The following is an 18,009-nucleotide window of genomic DNA, read 5'->3' as shown; positions in this document are numbered from 1 at the left end:
GTAATCAGATATGGTGAGAACATAATTTGATGGAGTTTTCTCATTTTTGTGGAGAATAGTAATTTATGTTGAACAAAAGCCATGACTTGATGGAGTATCTCCTTTTTGTGGAGAATAGGAATTCACATTGAACAAAAGCCATAATTCGATAGTTTCTTTTTTGTGGAGAACAGTAATTTATGTTGAACCAAAGCCCTGTGCTGTCACACAAGTATATGGAGAATCAGTGAGAAATTTATTTCTCATTTATTAATAAGAGAGTGGCTTTCCACTGTGACACCTACAGTATTAGTGAATGTTCTATATGTTGAGTTTCTGTAAAGAGTTTGCATCTAAATGACATATCTTCAAATATAGACATCCAAATGGGCTTGCTCAGCTGACTGGTTATTTCTCTGGATCTCGCTTAAGATTTGCTTTCCAGATGTGTCATCTGTATTGTGTCCCTACTGGCGTTTTGTGCGGAATGCTGGAAAGGTCTATTTACATAAATTGAATGACATATGTACACAAACGCGCTGCTAACAAGAAGAGAGTGACGGCACCTGCTGAGACACTGCCTGAGAAAAATATTAAGCAAAAAGATGCTTACCGACCATTAGGGCATTCACAGAATAGTCGAATATTCGAATATTCGAATATTCGAATATTCGAATATCAAACCGACTATTCGACTATCAAACCACTATTCGACAATTCGAAAAAAAAAAAAAAAAAGCATTTTTTTTTTTTTTTAATGATTTTTTTTTTTGTGTGGCTTTTCTAGAGCTGACACGTAGCTGTGAGCTCTGGTGTGACGTCAACTCGCATTCCTTGAGTCGAGTCATCAATGCAGTTGAAAAAAAAAAAAAAAAAAAAAAAAAAAAAATATTTTTTATAATCAAACCGAATAATCGACTATTCGAATACTTTTGGGTCGAATAATTCGAATACCATAAATCACTATTCGTTAATGCCCTACGTAAGAAACACTCCCCTACACTCTCCACACAAAGTACAGCAGAGTGAGATGTCTGCTACCTTGTCATACATCCATCCATTCAGAGACGGATTTAAAATGACCCATCCATCACATCAAATGGGATATGTCCTTTTGTGCCCGCTGAGGAAATCCTCACCACAAAATCCCAAGCCTTAACAGAGAACAGATGCAAGCCAACACACAACCCATCGCTGGCGGTTCTCTTGTTTTGCCCTAAGCCTAATGTGTTGTACGACTGTGACGTTTGCCACAAAATAACAGATTTTCATCTACAGGTTTCATCGAAATACCTTTTATTTTTTAATTTTTTTGTGATTTGACCCCGCCGTAATGTAAAGTGCGAATTAGGCCTCAGCGTCGCTTGGTTATGATTGACGTTCTGTAAAGTTTTGCATCACCCACAGACTAACCATAGCTCACAACCCGCAGACAGCCACACAGCTGGAAGAGGGGAGAGAGAGAGCGGGAGGGAGGGATGGAGAGAGCGAAACATATAGACAGACATGGAGCGGTAGACGGTTTTGACAGTGGATTTACTGCAGAGATGTCAGACAGACATTGGTAAAGACGGAGCATACCAAAAATGTGCCGTTTCAAGCATGGCCCCATTTATCACCAGGAGACAATATGCAATTGCCATGTCAGGCTATTATGATATAGAGCCACACCAAGAGCAAGGGAGTCGGACCTCTTAGCCGGTATCAAGATATCTGGGTGAGTGAACAGTAAGTAATATGAAGTGCAGTTCACCTCCTGTTCAGATCCGCTTTGTTAATTAACTATCCAGAACTCAAGATGTTTCTTCCAACCAAAACACGCTGTAACTCTTGTGTGGTAACATAATGCTGCTGCTGCTGCTGCAGCTCTAATGGAAACTTCATCACAGATCTTGGCAAAAGAAGGGACATTATTTGGAGAATACAAAATATTGACTACTACAGTACGCCAAATGCAGTGTGTGCAAGCATGTGCGTGTATGGTGCGCGTGTACAGATTTTCATAATATTCATTTGGGTTGCCCACCTCTTAGACCACACACACACACACACACACACACACACACACACACACACACACACACACACACACACACACACACACACACACACACACACACACACACACACACAGCCCTTGTGGCAGAATATTCCTGTATCCAATGAGCATGGACTCTGATGGCAGGTCATGGAGAGGCCCTCTCCTGGGTCCTTCATGTGGTCCTGGTTATCAAGCCTTACCTTCCTGTGGTATGTGAGCCCTACAAGGAAAACAATTTCCATAATCCTGCAGCCGTGTCAGGCAAACAGAACCCCGTATGGAACATTCCAAGGGATCATCTGCTTTTAATGTGCTGCTGTGGAGTCCAATATGGAGCAAGATTTGGTTCTGGTCTCAGTCTCACTCTCGTTCTCACTCACACTCACACTCTCTCACTCTTTCTATCTCCCTCTCTCTTGCCCTCCCTTGCCGTCCCTTGCACTCGCTCTCTCTCTCTTTGTCTTCTTTTTACATTTTCTCACTTCCCTCTCAGCAACGATGTCAATTAGCATTCAACACTCATTAACAGGCCTCATTTGCTTTCTTATTTTGCACCAGTCCAAAATGATGATGTCTTTTGTAGAGCATCTTGTCAGCACAGCAAGCAAATGTTCACTATCCACCTCAGCAAAGTGTTTCAGTATGTTGTCTTAGGAAATGTGATGATTTGAATTTGATATGGTTCCTAGATGTATTCATTAAAGCATTCATATCAATGAAGCTGACCAGACCTATAAGCTGTCTTCTTATAGTAACAATGAAACAAAAATAGCACATCGTTTTGCCAGTTGAATTCTTAGCCCCCACCTTTTCATTCTTTCATTCTTTAGGTTCCGTTCAAAATGCCAATCATGCTTACTTTTTGAAAAGCACGTTTCGCATGACCTGACTGAATGCCTCCAGTAAGATGGTGATTTTTATCGGCTTTGCGGGGCGAAATAGACTGAGCTCACCCGTGCAGGCTGTTGCAGCTGGCTTGAATGCTGAAGACATTCTATTGTTGGACTTGAAGAAGGCATGCCTTTGGAGATTTTCAGAATTTAATGGGGTGTCAGAGTCGCGATGAAGATCACAAAAAGCCATAAATTCCCTTTTCAAGAAATGCAAATCTGCTCCATCAGGGAGTTGGGACTATCTGTAAACGGATGCACCAGATAACGCACGCACGCACGCACGCACGCACGCACGCACGCACGCACGCACGCACGCACGCACGCACGCACGCACGCACGCACGCACGCACGCACGCACGCACGCACGCACGCACGCACACACGCACGCACGCACATACAGAGTTCACTGTCATCATACAATATGTGATGATGATGGCCCTGTAGGTTTCAGCTCAAATATTGTCCTTTAGTGAAGTACTAATAATATACTACAGTAACATTTGCTCCATAGTAGGGCTGCAACTTATCTTAACGATCATTCTATTGATTACTTTTTTGATTAAAGGTAGGGTAAGTTGATTGATTGATCGATTGATTGATGTACTTTATTTAGTAAGACATGAGAACAACAGTACATGGAAGTACAAATTCACAATACAAGGTCTACTAAACTGGAAGACTCATAAAGCACTAAGCTTGTTTAAAATGAGATACCCACGCACACAAATCATGATGACATATAAGAGACAGACAGATATACACACTACTATACAGAACGTCATACTTACAGGTTACTGGTATGAAAAATTAAAAATTTTTAAAAATGTACAAGAGAAAAAAAAGGAAGAGTTTGGGGAGGGCATCAAAAGTGATATGTTTTGGTTAAAACAAGACATGGAGGAAAGACATGGAGACTCCTGTTACTGAACAAACACTCTAGAGCAATGATTACTATCAGAATATAGAGCTATTTAACACTTATAAATAGATTTTTTATAGTCTACTAAATCAATTAGTCTGGTTAACCACTGATCTACTGATCTACAAGCTCACAATGCGTCCCAATTTTTGCAAATCGATTACTTTATTAAAATGTATACTTTTTTATAATCAAATAAATTGATTTGTTTGATTAACTGTTGCAGCCCTACTCCATAGTAGCTAATGATAATCATCTCATGTTATACGGAGGATATAAAGGACACATAATGCCTTAATGATCTTTGTATGATATCCAGGGGTGTGTTTTCTCAGCATAGTCCTATATATGGGGCTTTGGGGTGCTGTCAGTTGTGTTCAAGCATGATAAATAAAGTCACCCAAGCCCATGCAGTCTGCAGTTCTATGGAGGAGTCGTATGTGAATTTCATTGACCTTGTCGCAGGCTCACACCTAAGACAAATGGTTCTTATGCTCTGAAGCACCACCATTAGGCATGATGGCCTGTAATATGGCAAATGCAAGTCTGTAAAGGAGGTGTTTTTATCACTGTCAGGTACAAGCATTGCCACAATGTTCACTGTAACTGAGCAATGAATAACTGTATTTTGGGTACTTTTCCTTACAGGAAAACAAGCTATATGTAAAGTAGTTTTATTTATAACAAGGATTATATTGTTCATAGATCTCTTCTTCTTCATTGGATATTGTGTAACAGTATAATTTGCTGTCATGTAAATTAATGTTTAGCATGTTTTGTTTTGTTGAGTTTGATTGGTAGATAATTAAATGCTTCTGGTTAGAACTGTATAGTTGCTATTTGTACTGTAACACAGCCAAAGCAACAATCTTTCAACTTGTCTTAAAATATTGCAACCGAAATTCAGTACTGTGTAGTAGATAATTATACACTCAACAACACAGGTGGTGATGGACATACTCTCTTAATAAGTCAACGATGGCCTTTGTTATTCATTAACGACTTAATGTATGGTATTTGCACTTTCCTCAACAACCATAAGGCAAGATATTCTAACAATGATGGCCTGTTGTTCAAGGGCCAGTTAATTAATTAACAGTGAGTTACAGGACTAATTAGTGCAGTACTTGTCAAGGCCCTCGTTGGTGAAGTTTATAAAGATTGCTACATCTGTCGGAGAAACCGCAGCACCTACATTGCATGTGCACATCTGATTACCACCAACTACACATGATGACATAGCGTGCACCGATGGCTCGCGCATGTGCGCACTGTGTGTACACACAGACCGAGATGAAGAGAGACAGACAGGGAAAGAAACACAGTTTGACATTTCTGTGTCAGTGTAAGTTTTAATATTATGCCTCCTGGTGGAGGTTTTTGCTCCACTAAGTGCCCAATTCTAGTCTCTGTAGCTTTCCTTGAATTTATTAGTGTGCATGTGAAAATGTTATTGCACTTGCAGTACTTGAGCACTATAATCTTCATTTTGTCTTTGATAGATTTTGCACCCAATTCCTGTTTGTACAGCGTACAAAGATGTATAGACATATTTGAAGTTAAGTTGACACACTTCAGAAGTAATTTGGAGTTGTTAAGTAGACAGAGAAGTGTACAGTTCTAGTGTCTGTCAAACCAGCCAAATGATTTGCACGTGCTGTACAAAACCAGACAATGATCACCATGAACAATTGTTAAGTATTGCTTTTCTTTCCTTTTGTTATAGCTTTCTGTCCTGAAGCTCAAGTGATTTTATGTTTGATTTTGACCGTACATGGTGCAGTCTACAGCATGTGTGTCAATGTAACTCTGAGAGTAAAGAAATTAGCCCAAATGCACCATTTCGATGTATTTTTATACTGAGAGTTAAATCACCTCAGAGTGCTTTACTGTACACTAGTGTGCTTCTTCGTGTCGTGGTAACCAGTTTGACCCAACCGTCATCAATTATCTTGGGCCATATTGCAGTCCATCACCTTAGAAAGCAATCAATTCAGTGCTCTGACCCTTGTCAGTGGGCTCTCGGATATGGGACTCTAGCATATGCTGTATGTCACAGAAGGCCCCTGAAATCTCTGGTACAAACATTGACACATTAATTCATTTCATATAAAAAATAATTCATATAAAATCATATTTTCATTTGAGGGCAGTAGAAATCTATCCAGGGCAAGGGGATGTTAGACCTTCGGTTCTCCCTCATATCGCAGTATAAACATGGATTAACATATAGACAGCATTTTCATGAGTTCTGTACCATAATGTGTATTAACAGAATAATAAATGATTGTTGTCTATAAGCAGCGATCTAGATGTACATTCATAGTATAGATTTATCTGCTTTGCCAACTCAAATCCAATCTAAAAGCCCTCCCTTGAATTTCACTTTTAATTCCTCTCCTCTACTAAAAAAATCCATCATGCCTTTGGCTCTTTCACTCTGTTCTATCTCTAACAGCATTCCTCAACTCCTTTCTCAAGGACAGTGATGTGAGACATTGGCCATCCCAGTAAGCCTTAATCCTTAAATAAGTCCATACTTTATGTGCAGTGAGCAGAGCTGAGAGCTCCTCTGTGACCACCAATGTAATCAACTTCCAAAGTTCCCTCCAAAGTTAGGTTTTAATTTTCTAATCATCTGTAGTTTGCACAACACCCCACTACTGGATTTGTAGTTAGTAGAATGGAATAATAAATCAGCTTTATGAACTGGTATTTCCACAAACATAGAAAAACATTCTGAAGCAGACTTCAGATAGACGTAAAACTCAAACATTTATTGTACACCGTGTCAAACAAAGGCCACTATTGTGGCTCATTGCGGCAGCGTTGGAGAGCCATTCCCAATGCCTATCCTCTCGCTATCCTCCATCTTAGTGAATCTGTCCAGGCCTGAGTCACTGGAGAGAGATGGGGAGAGGGATTCTATACAGCACTGAATAGTGCAGGTAATGGATGATATGTCACTGAGACAGAGAGGCTGGTGCATGCTAAGAGCCAGGGCACAGCGGCAATGCACACCCACTAAAGCCCGGGTCGGGCTGATAGAGTGAAGCAGAGCGGAGAGTCCTCAATCAAACCAGTGGCCCTTCACGGCACAAGGCCTTAGGAAAGAGGAGATATGTATTCATCTGATAGTGCCTGTGACACAGACCTCATTTTTAAGATGGAAGCGCTACCTTACCAAAAGGGAATTTGCGGGGAGCATCGCTGCAGTATAGATCTAAGCAACCTTTAGATAATACAGTAATGGGGAAAGATGATAAACATGCACCTCCTGTTGAGGAAACAAGATTGTTCAGAAACAACTTGGGGCTAAAGGGCTCTGGGTAAGCTATTAAATGCAGCAATGCTTATCTATATATCAATTTAGCAGCTGCAGTTCAAGAATGTTTATACACAACCTAAAGGCTTTCTATAAAAGCCACTGCTGATGAATTTCTGTTATCCTGTTAGATGGATATTTTTTTTTGTTTGTTGTGTGTTTCATCTGTGCTGAACAGACACCGCCTAAGGTATACTATACCAGCCTAGAGTTTTTCAGTTTCCTGACAATATGAAGCACCCAAACGCTCAATCTGATGGACTTCGCTATAAATACATTCATCTCATGCTGTTTCCACTGTGGGAAGTTAACCACTTTAAAAAAAGAAAACAAGCTTGCATATTCCAGTTTAAAGCAGGTGCAGGACCTGATCAGACAGGTACACAAATAAAGTCCTCACACTGAAGCGTAAGGTGCTCCCAGTCAACATTTGATTAATGTTTCAACTAAAACGGTCTTCTTTATTCTGAAGAATAGTCATCTTCATTCTGAAGTGTTCTTTAATCCTCTCTCGTGTACTAGTGAGGCAACTGAGAGCCTTCGTCCGTTGTTGTAGATAAGGACACATTTCCTCCTCTCATGCATTCTCTCCTTTGTTTTCTTTCCAGGAGTCTCCAAGATCCGGGAGCAGTCGCCATAAGAGGTGAGCATGAGAGCTTTTGTTATTATGAGACTGAAGGAGCATTATGAGGTGATAAGTGAAATAATTAATTATGATTATGATAGCTTAGGTTTGCTTCTAATTTGCACCTTTCCTGTGTTTTTTTGCTGCTCTCCGCTCATTCATATTCATTTATCTTTTGTTAGCTGTTAAATTATGGATTTTCAACAGAAAAAGGTGATAATGCGTAATTCTTGTCATCTGACACTGTCGTGTGATGAAGTTAAAATTATACTTCACTGTAGAGTTTGAATGGTCTCTCTCCCCCCAAGTGGTTGACTTATTGCCAGCACCCCTTTTTGTTTAGAGTCTAAACAAGTCAAATGTTTAGACTATCATTCTTCTGCTTGGCAGGCAGTGCTGAAACAATGAGATTTGCTCTGAAAGATTTGAGCCAGTAATGCTAATGTTTGACATGACTACTCTGCAATATATTCAATATTGTCACTGTTCATTGTTGCTTTGGTGAGGAAACTAGGTCATGAGGTAATGTGATTGCATTGTATTACAGGTGTGTGTGTGTGTGTGTGTGTGTGTGTGTGTGTGTGTGTGTGTGTGTGTGTGTGTGTGTGTGTGTGTGTGTGTGTGTGTGTGTGTGTGTGTGTGTGTGTGTGTGTGTGTGTGTGTGTGTGTGTGTGTGTGTGTGTGTGTGTGTGTGTGTGTGTGTGTGTGTGTGTGTAGGTTTGGGTTGCTACGCGGCCCTAACATCTAGAGTTCACCTACATCGCACGGCCGATCTGACTGATATGCCCATATATGGAGATCTCTGTATCTGTCAGTTCTTTTCCCTTTTATGCCCATATATGTATATATATATATATATATATCTGTCAGTCCCCTTTATGCCCATATAAGGAGATCCCTGATGTCATCAGTATGCCCATATATGGGCATGCCCCCCTTTGTGCCCATTTATGGAGCTGACTGATTTGTTTGCTGATGCCATGATGACACATTGAAGTTAGACAACACATTCCATATTTGGGCGTAGCTGCATTGGGAACTCCTTATATGGTTATGGCTGAGTCATGGTGACATGAACGTGACGTCAGAGGTCCGTCCGCCTGTCCTCCCTTAATCCAATTTTAATATAGGATGTGTGTCTCCTATATTAAAATTGGCAAATGGGAGGGCGGGCGGGCGGACCACGGCCACGTCACTATGACTCAGACATGAACATAAACAAACCTGATATGCCCATATACAGGCACGACCACGTCACTGTGACTCAGACATAACCATAAACAAACCCGATACGGCCATATACAGACAGGACCACGGCCACGTCACTGTGACTCAGACATAACCATAAAAAAAAACGATACGCCCATATATAGGCATATATGGAGATAAGGGTTGTCCAGAGCCACAGATCCAACCGCTATGCCCATATATGGTCATATGCATATATGGGACCGACCGACTCTGTAGACATACCGGTCGGGTTGGTGGTTCAACGTAGGTGCCGAACCTCTAGTATATATGTCACAGGTAAATTGGCATTCCAGGTAAATTGGAAGTGGAGCGCTTGTTTTTTGGACTGCTGATCCAACCGATATGCCCATATAGGCATACAGTATATGGTGAACCAGTTGTTCATAACCACCGATCCGACAGATATGGCCATATAAGGGTATGCCAATATATGGGCCCGACGGACTTCAAACTCAGCATGCGTATCACAGAGGAACGGGTACAGTACAACGGGTTTGCATAACTGGGTGGGGATGCATTTCCAACTTGCATGTTAAATGTGTCTTTCATAAGTCCATAAAATGTAAGAAAAGCTTTGAAGTAATAGTAATAGTAGACTTAGTGTGGGGAAAAAGGGTTGAAATTAATATTGTGGTGTTTTAACAGAGCCATTGCAACATAATTGTGTTCTGCTGTGCATCTCTGATGAAAAAATATGAATGACAATAATGTCTTATGCTCTAATAATCTCTTACCCACCTACTGGTAGCCTATAACAGCAGGCTGGCTATTCATCCTTGTTCTGTAGACAGTCTTTAGGCCTGTTCTTCTCGTCGCTGATGTGGTGTTATATTCGTTTGGTTGTTTTAATATTAATTCTGGTGCCGACCCCAAACATGAACACAACACAGTTTTATTCCTGTTAGTTCCTCATGACAAGGTATTAAAAGGCTGGATAATTAGATTTTTTTTCCTCCGGTGTTAGGGGAACTATAAATTGGAAATTACTATGCCAGTTGGGTTTTGGCCTTTATGATCCACATAAATGATTAAACTATTATCGTGTATCAGTGGACATAATTGTGGTTTTTCATTCACTACTTCATTGACATAGCACAGTAAATTGTCTGGAAATGTTATTTTATAACAGTTGGTTCAGTATTTTATAGTTTGGCATCGCCAACTGACAGAGCCAGACATGAGTTTGTGGCATGGCCCGCACATTCTCACACCACGTTCATTTTTATATGTCCCGCGTGTGTATGTGAAAACCTTCTTACGCAAGCTTTTAGTATCATTTATGCTCACAATTTATACATTAGGCCTCTAGAGTCTTGATAGTCTAAGATCAACTCACTCTATCAGCCAAAGTGGTTAGCAGAGTTCTCAAACTTACACCCAAGTAATTAATATTATTAAACCCTAGCATCCCTATTCTGGGGAAAACATTTGGCAAAAATGGCAGATCAACAAGCTCACAATGCTTTGCTTTGTTATACGTTGTGAGCCTGTAAATCAGTTATTTTTGGCAAAAAGATTTGGTGTAGAGAATGAGGGGACCAAGTATTGAACCCTCGGGGACCCGGTCAACGAACTATATAAGATTTCAGTGGTTATGCCCTTTTTTCACATTTTTGGGGGGAAACTAAAAAAGACAATGTAAAACGTTGTGAATTTTGAACATGTTTGAAAATGTACACCTTTTAATGATCAAACTAGAAGGAATGCGAGCACATCTTCCGTCACACATAAACAATACGACAAACTTCTATCGTAGAATCTATCATAAAGAGAATGTAAATGATGCCAGCACTCAAGTTCTGTCCTTATTTTTAGAGTAAGACAGGCAACATGGTATAGGATATGGACCCGTTTAGTTTCTATGCCTTCATCAGCGTTATTACGCTGATGAAGGCATAGAGCCGAAACCTGTCCGCATCTAATACCATGAAGGAGGCATTTCATTTTATTAGCACAAAGTTGACAACGTTTCGATCCGCTGTGGATCTTCTTCAGGTCATTTTACAAAATGACCTGAAGAAGATCCACAGCTGATCACCTAGAATGATAAAGTCTAAAATAGGGACACCAAGGTTAAAGTGCTTAATAATATGTCATTTTATTAGAAACACCTTTTTACAGCTGCATGATTTCCCTCAAGCATTGTGCTAAATGTTAGATGAATTCTTAGTAGTAAAATTATTGTTAATTTGAGTCTTTATGACACTGCTTTATCCCTTATAAAAGTGTGAAGTGTCATCCAATAGTTTACTCTAATAGGAATCTTGATTTAAGACCATCGTCCAAAGTAGCCTTTAAAACACTAATAATCTGCAAAATCCTGAGTGTTGATGTAACCCTGAATGTATATGTCACAGGGAAATTGGCATTCCAGGGAAATTGAAAGAGGAGCGTTCGCTTTTAGGCGCGGGGCTTCGGCGCTAGGCGGGGCTTTTCGAGACAGGGTTTTTTACGCGAGGAGGAGGAGGATGCGCGAGGCGGGGCTTTGATACGAGGCGGTGCGAGGAGGAGGAGGAGGAGGAGGAGGAGGCGCGAAGCGGGGCTTTGATACGAGGCGGCGCGAGGCGGGGCTTTGATGCGAGGCCGACCTGGCTTTTAGGGGAACGCTGAACACGCGTTCACACGCACACGTGATAATAGTTATTGTCCATGACGGAGGCGCGCACCGAGGAGGCCTCAAGCTAACCCATGAAAATAGATCTTTTCATGGGTTACAGTCTATGGTTACTATCCAGTGTCCACGACGACACACATGTGTGCGTGTGCATGTGTGCGCATGCACACACGCACACGCGTGCGCACACATGCGTGTGCATGTGTGCATGTGTGCATGCGGCTTGCATTCATTGCCCTCTAGTGTTGGTTATACAGAATTGCCTGGGTGGGTGGTAAAAACAAGCACTCCTTTTTCAATTTCCCTGGAATGCCAATTTCCCTGTAACATATACAAATGGACCATTATGGGTAAAATTTTACACTCTTTAGATTTAGTAATAGTAAGACACTCTTGATGAAGGTCCAGAGGGACCCAAGCGTCTGTCATTTTTAATAAATGCAGAGGCTGCTGAGCAAGAGCAGTGTGCAGATTTTTTTTTACTTTTTCCATGTTTGCTTCAGTTTTCACTGTCCAACGCACCTGCATCCGAATGAAGTGGATGTGCGAATACTTCCTTTACATACACTCTTAGATTTGGCAGTGCAGAACCTTGCCTTTGCTGCTAGTGCTTTAGTCCTATGGGAGCTGCTCACTTTTTATTTTGCACTATTTTGCATAAGACAATAGCCACTCTGATCCCACCTGCCAAGTTCACCAGCTGACACTCTCAATCTGGCCATGTAATTATGGCTGCTGCTCTGATTGGCTGGCCTGGCCACACTTGGACGCTCCAGATTCCTGGAGCGGATAGCCTGCCAGGTGGGCACCGCAAGATTACCATCAGAGCGGGTACATACAGCTCTCCCTTTCTTTCTCTCTCTCTCTACCCTCCATCTCTCTCGCTCTCTCACTCTCTCGCTCTCTCTCTCTCTCTCTCTCTCTCTCTCACACACACACACACACTTTCGGGAGAGCCGTTGCAGCGCTCAATGCTTCCGGCCAGTCTGCTCTTTCCTGCTCTGTATACGTAATGGTGGCATTGCTGACATAACAGTGCTTGCGTGTCGTGAATTTTAAGGTTTTAATTTTCAGACAGCCATAGTTCTCTCTGCTGTGCTCCAGGATGCCATTGGCTCTCCTTCATGCCGCCGCTTGCTCTTCCCCACCTGCTGAGATTCCCAGGAGTGGGTCATTGACTCAGCCTCTCTCTCTGCCAGGCGCTAATGGGCCACAGTGTGCTGTTTAGCATTGAGGAACTGGCTGTTTACACTGGGCTTTTAGCCACTTAAGCCCCGTTTAAAAAAAACATAGCTAAAATAGCCGGTCTACAAGCTAGCAACACGTTCACGCTCGTTTGATTTTTTTTTTAAAGTGGTCAACACATAAGAGCCTGCTGAATAATTATAGAGTGTTTATAAGTCATAGTACGGTTACTAAGAGCGTGAGTGTGTGTGTGAGTGAGTGAGTCAGTGTGTGAGAGAGAGAGGGAGAAGGGGGAGCAGGACGTCATTCCAAACAAGTGTTTCCAATGTCGTCCTTTTTAAGTGGCTGTAAAGCAAAGAAAACCCAGTTTGTCACACAGCAGACCAAATTTTAATGATGAAAAATATCACAAAGTTTTGAAAATTATGCTTCAAAATGGATGAAATGCAATATGTGCGTGTGTGTGCGCGTGTGTGCGTCTGCCCCCATGTCATGCCTGTAATGAAAGCCTTGAAGAACCACAGTGGGAGAAACGTATGAAACTCACTCTATCTTGGTATTGCTGACTGCCGTGGAGAGCATTTCAAGGATTTCAAAACAATTTATGCAGGACAATCCAGACTGATTTACATTAGATGATTCACAGTGCAAGATTGAAGTAAACAGCATGAATCCTAGTCAACGAACTCCAGAATATAAGGTCAAATTAATAGAGTGCAAAGGCAACTAAAGCATGCACTGCAATGTTTAGCTCCATCAGAGAGTGAGGGGAGAATAAACTGTCACTTCAGTAAATGTCAAGTTCCTCGATAAAGTTCTGCGTGTCTGTGAGAAGTGGCACACGGTACAATTCTCAGGTACATTTTTACACTCTGAGTGAAATTAACACTGAGATAGTTCCATTATGATTGTTATTATCTTATGTATATTGTATTGCTGTTGTTGCTGCTGTCTTGCGGACCATGTCACACAAACATTTCGCTGCTTGTACAGTACGTGTATGAGTCAGTGACAAATGAACCCCTCTTGATTCTTGACACAAACAAAATGGAGGACACACTGACTGTCTTGCCTAGATAAACCCCTTCAGATTCACCAATGGCTTTTTATTACCACCAAAATGTTTATGCTCTGAAAAGTCTAAATCTGACCACAGCAACCGTGTTTGAGTAGTATTTCCCTCTTAAAGAGTTGCTGCCCTCTACTTTTATTGAGCATATCTGTCAAATGCTGAAATGCATCAGAGCACAGGTGGCAAACAATTCAGCTCTGTTTGTCCATTGTTACGCCAGCAGCTTTCCTGTCTGTCTGGACGTGTCCTTTTCAGAAATATGCAGACAGAAAGGCAGGGCTTCTGTAATAATTTGATTCTCTTAGGGACCAGTCGAAATTTACATAAGGGGGGGCATGGAGGAAATGTATGTGCCCTGATCTAAAATGCCATGACCCTCCCTTTGACAAAAAAAAAAAAGCAATGACCCTCCCCAAGTGATTACAAAAAAAAGAGTAACCCTCCCCGCCTAGAAGTGTCACGATATATTGTGTCACGATATAGCCTATCGTGGTATTAAAATGTGATGATAGGTATTGTCATGATGTCATACTGTATCGTAATATTTTTTAAATTGTTTTAATTTAATTTAATACAAAAAAAACACTTTCTTTTTTTTTGCCGGTGAAAGTTAGGAGTTTTTACTGTATGATATGAAATGTAAAGCTTATCATAATCATAGTAATTATTAATCATGTCCTCCATCATATTCAAGGTATTTTGGAGAGAAATGAAACAGACTCCAGTCAGTCACTTTCAGTTTAAAGCACTGCAGAGGGGAGGTGTTGTGTGTCAGCTGATGCTCGTTGACGCTCGTTAATGTGACATGCATCTGCACTCTCAAATAGGCCTACATCTAATCTAAGATTGTATTATACTGTATCTGGTATTATAGATGTTTTTTAGCTGTTGGAAATAACTAGGCTGCACTTGGTTGGTAAAGTCCAGATGACAAAAATATGAGGTTTGTGGAATTTATAGTTATGCAGTCTTAAATTATATTATATTTGTTATATTAGTGTCTATCTGTCCTCTGAAACAATGGGTTTATAGTTAGTGAGAACTTCACTTCTCCATTAAGCTTGCACAAATGTATTTATTTGTGTACAAAGCACTTTGTAATTGTTTCTAACTTGCTTTATAACGTTATTTATAAGATGATGGCCAATGTTGATGATACATGAGAAAAGAACATTAATAATATATCATATCGATATCATGCCCAACATCATGTATCGTATTGTGAAATTCTTGACACCCCTAACGCTCCCCATCTAATACAACATGACATTTAAAACTGATATGTCCAATGTTTTGCTTTCCACATTGATTAGAACATTGCTGTAGTGTAGTCAGTCTTGCTAAATGCACAGTGTATCTGTAGTAGTGGTAGCAGAATGGATAGTGTTCTCATCTTACATGTGGGAAACCCATTGAATCCTGGTCAGATTGAAGAAAGTTGAATATTTGGTAACCAGTAGTTTAAAACTTTTGTCACTCTGCCCTTTTAATTATCAACTACAGTGACTACAACTACACTGTTGCCTACATAAAACAAATTAGGCTATCAATTATGGCCTGATGCTTCTGGTTTTACTTGTGGAGCTATAGGCATCTATACACAACTGTCCATATAGATCCACATTAATCACATGCACAGAATTACTTCAAATGATTATGAATATCCAGTTATAGTAGGCCTATTTATAATGCATCTCTCCAATAACGCCTGTTGAAGTTTTGCTTAATTGTTCAACCACCATCGTTAAGACGCTGAATAGATTTGACTGGGTCGTTCACACTCGCTGTGCGTTGATGGCTTGTTAACGACCGTCATTGATTCTAAATAGACAAGGTGTTACTTGATTTGAATTCTTTGTATCCTTTGAAATGGAGAGGGGTCATTGATCACTGTTCTGCTGTACTAAAAAGGTATATAAAAAACGGACTATTTTATCAATTCAAAATTGCATGACCCTCCCTTGGATTCAAAGTAAAATTAGCTGACCCTCCCTTGGACCAAAATTAGAAAGGCATGACCCTCCCCTATTTTCCTCCATGCCCCCCCTTATGTAAATTTCGACTGGTCCCTTAGAGAAAATATAAACCTGGCCCAATCCATTTTGGCGAGAAGGAAAAAAAACGAACTACGTTTTCCACAGGAATAATTATTTTAATAAAGTCCACATGAATATTCTCTCCTGGTCGCCCCAGAATCCTCTCGGCACAGTCGGCAGACAGCAAGTGAAGGGTAATAATATGCCTCGCTAACTGAATACAAAAGCCTCACTCGTTCTTTTTCATCAGCTGAATAGAAGCTGCTAATTGCATGTAGAGAATCTGTGTCACTTGTGTCATTCTTATGCACGATGGCTATGCACAGTTTGAATTGTTTCTAAATCAAGGAATGTTGCAGGAATGTTGTAAAGTAAACCCTTGACAGCCTTTCTCCATTAATGGTGTGGGAGGCTCTTAAATGCAATTTAAACTGAAAGGAGTGAAAACCTGGATGACATTCCCACCTGTTCATTTGGTGATGGACCTGCCATGCCATTAAAGTCTCATTAGGTGGGATGAGTCGGCCCTTGGAGTAAGCTTCAGGATGAATGCATTCCTGCAAAGGTTGAATGTCAGCGAAACCTCTCAAGAATCACACTTTGATTATTGTTATTTCTGTAGGATTTGCTTGTTAAATTACCTTAACCTTGAGTGGACATTACGCGCGCGTGTGTGTGTGTGTGTGTGTATGTGTGTGTGCGTGTGCATGTGCGTGCGTTACAGTTCTGCAGGGCCCGGGTCTGAGGAGGAGCTGGGTGGAAACGGCAGAAACAGACACGGTCGTCATGGCAGAGAGGCTGGAGGTCCGGATAGGAGGGCTGAGGAGCTGGAGAAGGTATTTCTGCTGCAGCTAGCATTTGTATTGTACAAGCGTTTCCTCTGCATTTCACTCAGCAGGGTTGCCTTACCAACACGAACAACGCTACTGTTGTCGTTGTATAGAGCAGTGGTTTTGAACCCTTTTCATATCAAGGTCCATTATTTATTCGGCATTTGAGCCACGGATTCACCGTTGGATGAGATTTAGACTCGCAGACCCAAGACTTAATGAGAATATAAGACCCAAGAGAATATTTTGTCATTGTTGGATATGATTTTGTCCACAATTCCATGCTGTATTAATGTTGCTACCATATAGGAGAGCTAACAGGCAAACGTTGATTAAAATAACAATTATTTCATTAAGTAATGCAGAATGGGCATTTGGTTTCATTTTACGCTCTCAAGAGTTAAAGATCTAATAGAACTTGTCACCTTTTTCAGCCCTTATCAGTTAGCAGGTGATTTCAGTCCACTCAGAATTGTGCTAATATTCTATTATTGATTATAGTCATAGTAAATTGCATATTGTTGCTGTCGGGTGGAAACTTCAAAACTGTTACTTTCAAATTCAAAAATAGCAGATCCACAAGCTCAAAACTCGTCACATTTTTGCTACTTTTGGGTGACACGTGTAGAATGATGAAGTACAGTAAGGCATTAATTTAGATAAGAGGTTTTTGCCAGACATCAACAATAATAATAAAGTAATATTATGGCTATCAACACGTTTGAAAAAAAAAATCTAGCTGCCACTTTTGCTGGTAAGCCAAAAAGTTACGTTTGTTCCCTGGGTGCAGCCACTCTGAAGTCTGTCAGCGCCATTTTGATGTCTCCAAGCTGACCATTAATGTTTTAAAAGTGTGCATTGGCCTCTGCCTTATTTCTGGTGGCCGCCGTACGTCTCCTGGTTCTTCCTGGAGAGATGACCTTTACAAATGAGATGTCTCGCCCCTTCCAACAGCACTCTAATGACACACTCCACTCTTCACTGCTTTCATGGCTCAACTCCAGTACACTCAGATTCAAATGTCACATGGGTAAAAGAAACAAAAAAAGGTGAAGATAACCCCCCGAGATGTATGAAGTTTTTATATTAACTGAAGCCAATAGTCGAGAATCTCAATCATTCATTCTTATTGGTGCTACATGTTCTATATTCTCTCAGATAAGATTTACACTTACTCATTTTGCTTTGCTTGATTGGTTCCTATGGAAACACGTTGTGGAGTGGAAGCAAGGTGAAGCT

At 40.8% G+C, this 18,009-nt stretch overlaps 1 protein-coding gene across 3 annotated transcripts in view; it reads left to right on the top strand.

Moving 5' to 3' along the window:
• The window catches only part of pawr (PRKC, apoptosis, WT1, regulator), a 73,940-nt gene that overhangs the window by 43,670 nt on the left and 12,261 nt on the right, over positions 1-18,009 (top strand). For all 3 annotated transcript variants that reach the window (XM_080421681.1, XM_080421683.1, XM_080421682.1), the window contains exons 4-5: positions 7,766-7,800; positions 16,665-16,776. In XM_080421681.1, the coding sequence (XP_080277807.1) occupies positions 7,766-7,800; positions 16,665-16,776 (147 nt within the window). The remainder of the gene's footprint in view (positions 1-7,765; positions 7,801-16,664; positions 16,777-18,009) is intronic.

The sequence above is a fragment of the Gymnoscopelus braueri genome (assembly GCF_963280865.1).
Source record: "Gymnoscopelus braueri genome assembly, chromosome: 23".
NCBI classification, from domain to species: Eukaryota; Metazoa; Chordata; class Actinopteri; order Myctophiformes; family Myctophidae; genus Gymnoscopelus; species Gymnoscopelus braueri.
This window is presented reverse-complemented; position numbering and strand designations above follow the sequence as displayed.